Genomic DNA, 10,819 nt, shown 5'->3' on the forward strand with positions numbered 1-10,819 from the left:
TTTGCAGATATTAAATCAAATATTAAATCGGCAGAATTCTGAATTGTTATAGCATCAGCATTTTGGTAATTCAAAAAGACTTGTAAATCCTGTTTTTTTTTTTTTGTCTTGTCCCTAATCTAATTTTAATCTGTTAATAATAGGGTCAACTAAAATTGGACATAGCCAATGCAAAAGAACTCCAAGCAAAGCTCAGACCTTTGATTGTCGAATGCCCAGAACAACTGAACAGTGAAATACAGTCAATGAGAGACACAGTGGAAAAGAAAAAGGAAGCCATGGTAAACTTTCTTTCTACTCTCTTTTGTGTCTCCCCCACCATGAATCCCATTGATGTTTTGTCGGTCTTTGAACTAGGATAATGCATGCTGTATGAGAATAATACGATAGTAGATAGTGTTTGCGATGAAACATCCCACTTTTAAAACAGGGTTTGTGCTATTGGTGTGTGTGGTTTTTTTTACCCTTTTTATTAAATACTTCTTCAACTTGCAGCTTTGCTTTTGAATTAGTCCAAAACTTAACATTTTCCTGAAGAGTTAGGTTACATTTTGATAATCTTGGCAGTGTTTTGGGTTGGAAATATGTGTATTTGTTTCCAAATAGGCCCATTTCTATGTTTTCAGTAATTGAAATTCAGGCATTGACCGTTATTAACTAGCACATATCTGGAATGGAAAACAAACACAGAGTACCTTTTTAATTAGCAGATAAAAATAATAGAGTTACAGATAATTACGACTTGATTAAAGTCATGATTCGTGGACATGTAGTAATATAGAGTCATAGAGATGTATAGCATGGAAACAGGCCCTTTTGGTTCAACCCGTCCATGCCGAACAGATATCCCATCCAATCTAGTCCCATCTGCCAGCACCCGGCCCATATCCCTCCAAACCTTTCCTTTTCAAATCCCCATCCAAATACCTTTTTAAATGTTGCAATTGTACCAGACTCCTCCACTTCCTCTGGCAGCTCATTCCATACACGTACCACCCTCTGCGTGAAAAAGTTGCCCCTTCGGCCTCTTTTATATCTTTCCACTTTCACCCTAAACCAATGCCCTCTAGTTCTGGACTCTCCCACCCCCAGGGGAAAGATTTTGTCTATTTATCCTATCCGTGCCCCATCATTGGTTAGTTCTTTTCGTGTCTAAATTCATACGTTGCACTATTTATGATGAACAAAATGGAAAATGGGTCAATCTGAATTATATGTTTCACCTTTGTATCTCTTGTCCTGCAGGTTTACATTATTCCTGCGTCCTGAATAATGTCAGCAAACACTCGGCAAGGTCATTACCAGCAGATCTGTCTTGCTAACAACAATAATTTAGCACATTGTAATTCAGTTTTGTGTGTATTTGATAGCAAAAGAAAAATGATAGAACAATGGAGCTTCAGGACAAGTTGGCAAGTCTTACCAATTTCCAAAACAAAGAACTGGAAACTTACTGCAGTTTATTGCAACAATGCCAGACTGGCTCTGACCTTATAAGCAGCACAAATACTGAGGTAAATATATTCCGCTAAGTTTAGCAAAATATTTATGCAATATAATATTTTAAAAAGCTTTTGCTAATCCTCAATGACTTTACAATTGTATTCAGATTGTGTGTAAAAATTGTGCTGTTGAGTGTATAGATAGACAGACAGGTTTTCTCCAGTTTGAAGTTGGTGAGCTTTGGATTTGAGTGATTTATAAAGTTTGTTTGAGAGACAGGTATACGAGGTTTTTATTATGTACAATTACGCACAGTTCTGGACTCTATTAAATGGATCTAGAAGTGCAGGAGAAATTGCAAGGATCAAAGTAGAATCGATAGATTGGAACTATCGGTGAGAACAATAACGGCTGGGGGATTGTCTCTTTAAGGGTAGTCTGAGGACTGATTTCAAAATGTTTTATGAATGAATTTATGGGTTAGATTTAGAGAATATGTTTCTGTTTGAAGCAGAGTCGAAAACTAGGGACCAGGAATGTTAAATTGTCACCATTATGTCCAAAAGGGTGTTCGGGATAAACGCCTTTCACCTGAGAATGTGGAATTTGCTACCTCAATGTAGTTGAGGCAAATAGCAGATTCAAGTAAATGCTTAGTTTAGCATGTAAAAGCAAGATTAATGGAAGGGCAATTCTGAAGATATTTCTTGTACCTACTGTTCTAAAGTTATTGTATTTATTCTTGTTCTCGGCTCCATAAGTACTGGAAACAGTTGCTTTATCTGTTTGGCCCATGGTTTCATAATCTTAAATATTTCCATCATGTTACTTCTAATAGGCATTGTTCTAATTGAAAAGGTGTGAATTTTTCAGGCTTGACTTAAGATTCATTCATATCTGATAGTGAATCTTCATTAGACCTGCACTAAAGCCTCCATATTGTTTTCTAATCTGTGGATCCCAAAATTGGCCATTGTTCTGAGATTTTATTGAGATTTTGTGCATTTAAAAATAGAGCTGTCTTCAAAGAATACTCTTGGAAGTTGCCAGGAGAATTTGCCAATGGTAATGGCCCAAAGAGCCAAGGTACTTTCTGGTTCCTCTCTTGCTAGGTTAATGTTATTCATGCGCTTCTTTGTGAAAATTCTTCATTAAACCAAGACTGTATATGAAAGCTACTTTTTTGATATACTTTTAGAACTTACAACAGTCTACTAATTTGTTCACTTCAGTTAGAGCTGTTAAAGTTTCTGAACTTTCATCACTCAAAAGTGAAAGCAACTAATATACAGGGCTACATTTTTCCTTTGACTCTTCTACAGATTTGGAATGAAGAAAATGAACTAGAGAGAAAGCAAATGGAACTAAAAAACATACAGACAGAAGAAACTCGATTGAAAAGGATTCTGAGCTCAAAGCTTGAAAAACAGGATAAGCTACAGATGCAGAGGCATAAGAAACAAGAAGCTAGGGAGCACGACCTTGATTCAGTAGCCACGTATGTCAACTTAATGACTGAGTATTTTAGATTTTTGAATTGGGATTGGAGATAATTCTAGGCCATAGTTTTCAAAGCTCATCAAATAATCTTGTTGACAGAATGGTCACAGTACTCAGAATGAAAATAATGCTTTATCAATCTATACAGCAATTGAGAAAACAAAACTCTTTGACATTTTCTTATTCTGTCAGTTTTCATCTTTAACTTGTCACTGAACATTTGGTTATCTATTTGCATAAATATATTTATGCATTGTTAACGTAGAAAAGTTCATGAGTCTAGGCAGAACGAGAAATTTTGTTTTATTCAAGTATGGAAACTGATTTTTTTTTTGACCTTCACCTGTTCGTGTTTGGTGCGTTTGACATCTGTCTTGTGCTTTCAGTCGATACCTGAAGTCTTGGCTGTCCAGAACACAATCTGTAAACTTGAGTTGGAGCTTTATTGTAGCTGTTGTTCATCTCAATGGGAGGGCATATTCTGTCTGTTCATCTTGTAAACCAAACGTCTGGGTAATTAAGGAATGTATATTTATTAGTTTTGTTTGAAAAAATATTGTAATGTAGAATTCAATTCTTTTGTTGTTTTTTTAATAGGGAGTTTGATATGTTTAAGCAGCGTAGCCAGGAGGTGTCTGAGAAGATTGCACAAATTACTAGTGAACGTCAACAATATCTGACGAAAAGCCAAGCATTGCAAGACAGCTGTGCTAAAGATGAATCAGAATGTCAGGTATGTCATAGCACTGTGATGAACAGGCCGTAAACTATCATACAAAGATAAAGCTTCTGTTTTAAAGATGTTTACTCATCTGAACCAGCAGTGCTTTGTATTATATTAAGACATTGATTTACTTGCTTAATCTTTCTTAATTGAAATGGCAATTGGCCATTTGAGGGCAATATTATATAATGCAGGAGGGAAACAACGCATGTTGCCCAAAATGTCTGTTTCTATTCTAGGGATTAGAGTTGTCTTTGTCTTTCCTACTTTGGGGTGTCAGGAGTACATTGGATTTAATGTAATCTTGAAGAATGATAGAGTCATAGAGATGTACAGCATGGAAACAGACCCTTTGGTCCAACCCGCCCATGCCGACCAGATATCCCAATCTAATCTAGTCCCACCTGCTAGCACCCGGCCCATATCTTTCCAAACCCTTCTTATTCATATACCCATCCAAATGCTTCTTAAATGTTGCAATTGTACCAGCCTCCACCACATCCTCTGGTGGCTCATTCCATACACGTTCTGACCTCTGTGTGAAAAAGCTGCCCCTGAGGTCTCTTTTATATCTTTCCCTTCTCACCCTAAACCTACTCCCTCTAGTTCTGGACTCCCCGACCCCAGGGAAACGACTTTGTCTATTTATCCGATCCATGCCCCTCATAATTTTGTAAACCTCTATTAGGTCACCCCTCAGCCTCTGACGCTCCAGGGAAAACAGCCCCAGCCTGTTCAGCCTCTCCCTGTAGCTCAGATCCTCCAATCCTGGCAACATCCTTGTAAATCTTTTCTGAACCCTTTCAAGTTTCACAACAACTTTCCGATAGGAAGGAGACTAGAATTGCACACAATATTCCAACAGTGGCCTAACCAATGTCCTGTTCAGCCGCAAGATGACCTCCCAACTCCTGTACGCAATACTCTGACCAATAAAGGAAAGCATACCAAACACTCTTCACTACTATCTACCTGTGACTCCACTTTCAAGGAACTATGCTTCTGCATTCCAAGGTCTCTTTGTTCAGCAACGCTCCCTAGGACCTTACCATTACGTGTATAAGTCCTGCTAAGATTTGCTTTCCCAAAATGCAGCACCTCGCATTTATCTCAATTAAATTCCATCTGCCACTTCTCAGCCCATTGGCCCACCTGGTCCAGATCCTGTTGTAATCTGAGGTAACCCTCTTCGCTGTCCACTACACCTCCAATTTTAGTGTCATCTGCAAACTTACTAACTGTACCTCTTATGCTCGCATCCAAATCATTTATGTAAATGACAAAAAGTAGAGGGCCCAGCACCGATCCTTGAGAGACTCCATTGGTCACAGGCCTCCAGTCTGAAAAACAATCCTCCACCACCATGCTTTTCTCTTCTACTTTTGAGCCAGTTATATAGCAAAATGGCTAGTTTCCCCTGTATTCCATGAGATCTAACCTTGCTAATCAGTCTCCCATAGGGCACCTTGTTGAATGTCTTACTGAAGTCCATATAGATCACATCTACTGCTCTGCCTCATCAATCTCCTTTGTTACTTCTTCAAAAACCTCAATCAAGTTTGAGACATGATCTCCCATGCACAAAGCCATGTTGACTATCCCGAATCAGTCCTTACCTTTCCAAATATGTGTACATCCTGTCGCTCAAGATTCCCTCCAACAACTTGCCTACCACCAAGGTCAGGCTCACTGGTCTATAAGTCCCTGGCTTTTCTTTACCGCCTTTCTTAAAAATTGGCACCACGTTTGCCAACCTCCAATCTTCTGGCACCTCACCTGTGACTATCGATGATACATATATCTCAGCAAGAGGCCCAGCAATCACTTCTCTGGCTTCCCACAGAGTTCTCGGGTACACCTGATCAGGTCCTGGGAATATATCCACTTTTTAACCGTTTCAAGACATCTAGCACATCCTCCTCACTAATCTGGACATTTTGCAAGATGTCACCATCTATTTCCCTGCAGTCTATATCTTCCATATCCTTTTCCACAGTAAATATTGATGCAAAATATTCATTTAGTATCTCCCCCATTTTCTGTGGCTCCACACAAAGCCACCTTGCTGATCTTTGAGGGGCCCTATTCTCTCCCTAGTTACAATTTTCCCCTTTAATATATTTGTAAAAACCCTTTGGATTCTCCTTAATTATAGTTGCCAAAGTTATCTCATGTCCCTGTTTTGCCCTCGTGATTTCCCTCTTAAGTATACTCCTAACTTTCTTTATACTCTTCTAAGGACTCACTCAATCTATCCTTTCTATACCTGACATATGCTCCTTCTTTTTCTTAACCAAACCCTCAAGTTCTTTAGTCATCCCGCATTCCCTACACCTATCAGCCTTTCCTTTCACCCTGACAGGAATATACTTTCTCTGGATTCTTGTTATCTCCTTTCTGAAGGTTTCCCATTTTCCAGCCGTCCCTTTATCTGCAAACATCTGCCTCCAATCAGCTTTTGAAAGTTCTTGCCTAATACCATCAAAATTGACCTTTCTCCAATTTAGAACTTCATCTTTTAGATCTGGTCTATCCTTTTCCATCACTATTTTAAAACAAATAGAATTATGGTCACTGGCCCCAAAGTGCTCCCCCGCTGACACCTCAGTCACCTGCCCTGCCTTTTTTCCCAACAGTAGGTCAAGTTTTGCACTTTCTCTAAATTCATCATTTAAGCTGCTTGGAAGGATCTTCAAGAGTTAACCCTATTAGGAAGGCTTTCAACATTTTGACAGAGTTTATGTTTTGCACACTTTGTTTTTTAATTTTAGCTGGATGCTCTAATATTTGTGAACCAAAGTGTGAACTAAAAGTACAAATTGAGCTAAGCTAAAAAATTTATGGGGACCATCATTTTCAACAGGAGTGAGTTATTCATACTTTTACTTTGAACACATTTCTTTAAAATTGTATTTGTTTCAATTTTACAAATGTGGTTTAGTGTGCAATCATTTCAGACCAGAAAGAGGCTATATTTGTGCCATACAGACTCTTCACTGGCCTTTATCCTCAAATATATATTGTTCGAATTCTGGTTGTTTGAGTATTGGCTTTTAATTGCTTCCTCATTGATACGTGTATCTTCAGTGCTGAGCCCAAGCTGCTCCAAAATTTCGCTCCTAAGCCTCTCTGCTACACAAGTGACATCAAGGCAACATTTGATTAAGTGTGGCATGAATGAGTTCTAGATAAGCAGCAGTCAATGCAAGTAAGGGCAAAAACTCTGTATTGCATGGAGTTATGCTTCGTACAAAGAGAGATGTTTGTGTTGGAGGTCAGTCATCCTGGTTCGAAGTCATCTCTGAAGGTGTTCCTCAGTATGTCCTGGGCCCAGACATCTTCAGCCACTTCATCATGCTGGCCTTCCCTCCATCATGACATCAGAAGTGGGAATGTTTGTCGACAATTGCATCATTTGCTATTTATCAGACAATGAAGCAGTCTGTGTCCAAATGCAGCATTCTGATTTTCGCTGTTGTGTCCAGTAACATTTGTGGCACATAACTGCCAGGCAATGACCATCATCTCTAGCAAGAGAGAATCTAACCATCTCCCTTGACATTCAATGGCATTGTCATTACTGATAGCAATCTTCATTACTGCTTCTCGGAGACTACAATTCAGAAACTGAACTGGACTACATTAATAAATACTGAACAGAAAAGTAGGTCAGAAGCTAGGAATTTTGTGGCAGTAAATCATTGCCTGACTCCCCAAAGTCTATTCACTATCTACAGGTACGGTAGGAGCTTAATGAAATACTCCTACTTGCCTGGATGAATGCAGCCCCAATAACACTCAAAAAGCTCTACCCATCCACTATCTTCAACATTCATGCCCTCCACTCAGTGTGGTAATGTGTACCACACTTTACCAGCATCAACACACTGACCTACATGGAATGGCTTCTGCCAATTCTTTCCCCACTATGTTCGTGGTTCGTGGTGGTGCTGATAGAGAGAAAAATACATGCCACCTCACTCAGCTTCCTTACCCTAGTAATGCAATGATATGAGTAACAGAAGAATGTTCTGAAGGGAAAGATGATGCACAGTAATTGGATTAAAGTTTGAGTTGTGTTCTTGATTTATCTACTAACAGAATCTGTACTCCAAGCTGCTGGCTGATCTGGAACAATATCATGAACGGTTGGCTGTCGTGACACAGAAGGCTACGTTTGAAGGACATAAGCAAATGGCAGAACTTGAGAAAGCCATGAGTGAAAGAATTTGAAACCTAAACTGCAGTTCACTTCAAATCCTTGTAGATCTCTGATCTTGGTAATCCTTCTCCTGTCAGCTTTTTTTTTCTTAACAAAAGACAATTATTCTTAAGCATTTTACATTGTTTTTGAGTCTAAGCTAGTATGTTTGTCACTGTTTGAACTATTTTATATGTAGCTTTATTAAAAAGTACTGAGGAAAGCATAATTTCTTACAATGCATTATGTATATTTTTAAATGAGCTGCACTGAAGTTAATAACTATATCATTAAGGTGCTATCAGCAAATTTATATTAAGGATAACATTGCTTTGGAACACTTACCCATGGTGAAAGAAAGGATGTATATTCCAGAAAATGATTTGCTATTTGTGTCCTTTATTCTGAGAACTGAATTAATTCTTATTCACTTTCAAATCCCGGCAGGAAATATTAAAGATTGCACTTTTTCTCTGTGCCACCCACCCACGCTATTTTTTTTCTTTTTTCTTCTATGCAATGAGCCACCTTGTAAATACTATTATCATCCCCATAATGTGCTCTTATCATTGCTTGTGGCAAGCAAGTTCTCCATTTACTTTGCTGAAAAAAGTTACAGTACACAAATTCTTTATTTGCTAGTTATTTTTATGGCCTACTTTTGGAACTGTCCCACAGATGAAAGTAGTTTTTCACCATCAGTGCCTCTTGTAATTTTTAAGGCTTTTTTTGAAGGCTCTCTGTGAATTTTATTTGTGAGCAGGGAGCAAAAGCAATTGCCTTCACAACTTACTCTTATGGAATAATTCTTTCAATTCTGGTAACATCCTGAAAGTCTTCACAATACTTTCTCCTGTCTTTCATTGTTGTTTTTGCAACATGGGAACTAGAGCCATACTTTGCTGCACTGTGGTCCAACGTTCACTCAGAAATCGTAACTTTTGTTTATACAGCATGTTTAATGTTATAAAACATCCCAAGATGCTCCCTAACAGTGGTGAAACAAAATTAGTGTACAATCCCCATAAGTTTTCCAAACTTGTCTCTGCCATGAATGTCTAATCTTGACTCATACATTCTGCTCAGCATAATAAACTGTTAGTACATTTCTCAATGTGTTAATCTCTTAAAAGCTTCATTTACTCCCTACCTGGCACACTAAAGCTCAGCATTTGGCAGGTTTACCCCAGGCTTTGGAAAGACTGGAGTTTGTCTCAAAACAAAGTTCAGAGTCTCCAGGATTTCTTTTATTTTTCTGTGACTGAGAGCCCTGGTCAACAGAACAGATTGACACAATACATCTGAGTCCCCTTCTGCCTTAGATCTCAAAAGCAACTTGCAATATCAAGTGACACAACAAATACCTAACAATATTGTGCAAATATGTGAACACATACCCTTGTACTGCTTTGCTGGGAATAAAAACTCAGTGTACAATCCTAGTTGCCAAAATACCCCACTATTTCAGAAGAACAAAGTAATAGTGGGGAAAGGATTGGCAGAAGCCATTACATGTAAGTCAGTGTGTTGATGCTGGGGAACGACCAGCTTGGCTTTTCATTACCCTCCCTGATGCCAACCTATCCTAGTTATATATTAACAGTCTTGTTTGTTTACTCACTTGTAAATACTTGGTGGCCTTCATTTCCACCCACTTAGTCTGAGAGTCTCATGCTGATCAAATAAGTGTATTTGCACTCATTTTCCAAATGCCTGCTTGCTCTCAAACCGGTTCTCATTTTTCCCCCATTTGTCCCTCTCCCAAAGTGCAGCCCTTCCCATTGCCCTCCAAACTTAACCTCTGACATTGCAGTACTGTCTGTGACCCTCCATCTCCAAATCACTGTCCTGAAGCCAAAATAACTTATGTTACTCTGTGTGCTTTTTTTAAAAAAAGGGTCAGTAAAAGAAAACTTAAGAAATCCACAGGCCCAATGAAAAGTTTTTCAGAGAAAGGGAGATAAGGCAGTAAACGATTGATTGGTGTTCTGTGTATGCCGTGTAATATATAGTACAGCAATAATAGAAAAGAAGGCACTTGTGGCAAAGAACAAACATGCAAAGAAGGAGGCCAGGTTCAAATTCCACCTGCTCCAGAGGGAGGTAATAATATCACTCTAGAAGTTAATCAGACAATAACTAGCAATAGTAAAAAAAATTGTAAAAGGCAGCCACACATTAGGGTGGATAAATCACCAGGACCTGATCATGTGTCCCCTAGAACTCTGGGAAGGTGGGAAAATGATTGCTGGGCCTCTTGCTGGGATATTTGTCTCATCGATAGTCACAGGTGAGGTGCCAAAAGACTTGGAGGTTGGCTAATGTGTGCCACTTTTTAAGAAAGGTGGTAAGGACAAGCCAGGAAACTCTAGACTAATGAGTCTGACATCGATGGTAGGCAAGATATTGGAGAGAATCCTTAGGGACAGGACTTCCATGTATTTGGAAATGCAAGGACTGTTTAGGGATAGTCAGCAACGCTTTGTGTGAGGGAAATAATGTCTCACTAAATTGAGTTTCTTGAAGATGAGAGGATTGATGAGAACAGAGCGGTGGATGTGACCTATATGGACTTCAGTAGGGCTTTTGACAAGGCTGCTCATGGTAGTCTGGTTAGCATGGTTAGATCACGTGGAATACAGGAAGAACTAGCCATTTGGATGCAGAAGTGGCTTGAAGGTAGAAGACAGGGTTGTGGTGGATGGTTGCCTTTCGGACAGGAGGCCTGTGACCAGTGGTATGCCATAAGGATTGGTGCTTGGTCCATTGGTTTCATCATTTACATAAATAATTTGGGTGTAAACATAGGAGGTATAGTTAGTAAGTTTGCAGATGACACCAAAATTGAGGTGTAGTGGACGGGGAAGAAGGTTACTTCAGAGGACAACAGGATCTTGATCAGATGGACAAATGGGCTGATGAGTGGCGGATGGAGTTTAATTTAGATAAAT

The 10,819-nt window shown here is 39.1% G+C and overlaps 1 protein-coding gene across 1 annotated transcript in view; it reads left to right on the plus strand.

Moving 5' to 3' along the window:
- nuf2 (UF2 component of NDC80 kinetochore complex) overlaps positions 1-8,978 on the plus strand; it is a 36,312-nt gene extending 27,334 nt beyond the window's left edge. Inside the window, exons 10-14 of the mRNA XM_060829699.1 lie at positions 144-281; positions 1,371-1,514; positions 2,766-2,941; positions 3,541-3,676; positions 7,769-8,978. Coding sequence (XP_060685682.1) covers positions 144-281; positions 1,371-1,514; positions 2,766-2,941; positions 3,541-3,676; positions 7,769-7,900 — 726 coding nt within the window. The 3' untranslated portion in view covers positions 7,901-8,978. The remainder of the gene's footprint in view (positions 1-143; positions 282-1,370; positions 1,515-2,765; positions 2,942-3,540; positions 3,677-7,768) is intronic.
- Positions 8,979-10,819: the final 1,841 nt, after the last annotated feature.

This window comes from Hemiscyllium ocellatum, chromosome 9 (assembly GCF_020745735.1).
Source record: "Hemiscyllium ocellatum isolate sHemOce1 chromosome 9, sHemOce1.pat.X.cur, whole genome shotgun sequence".
NCBI lineage: Eukaryota > Metazoa > Chordata > Chondrichthyes > Orectolobiformes > Hemiscylliidae > Hemiscyllium > Hemiscyllium ocellatum.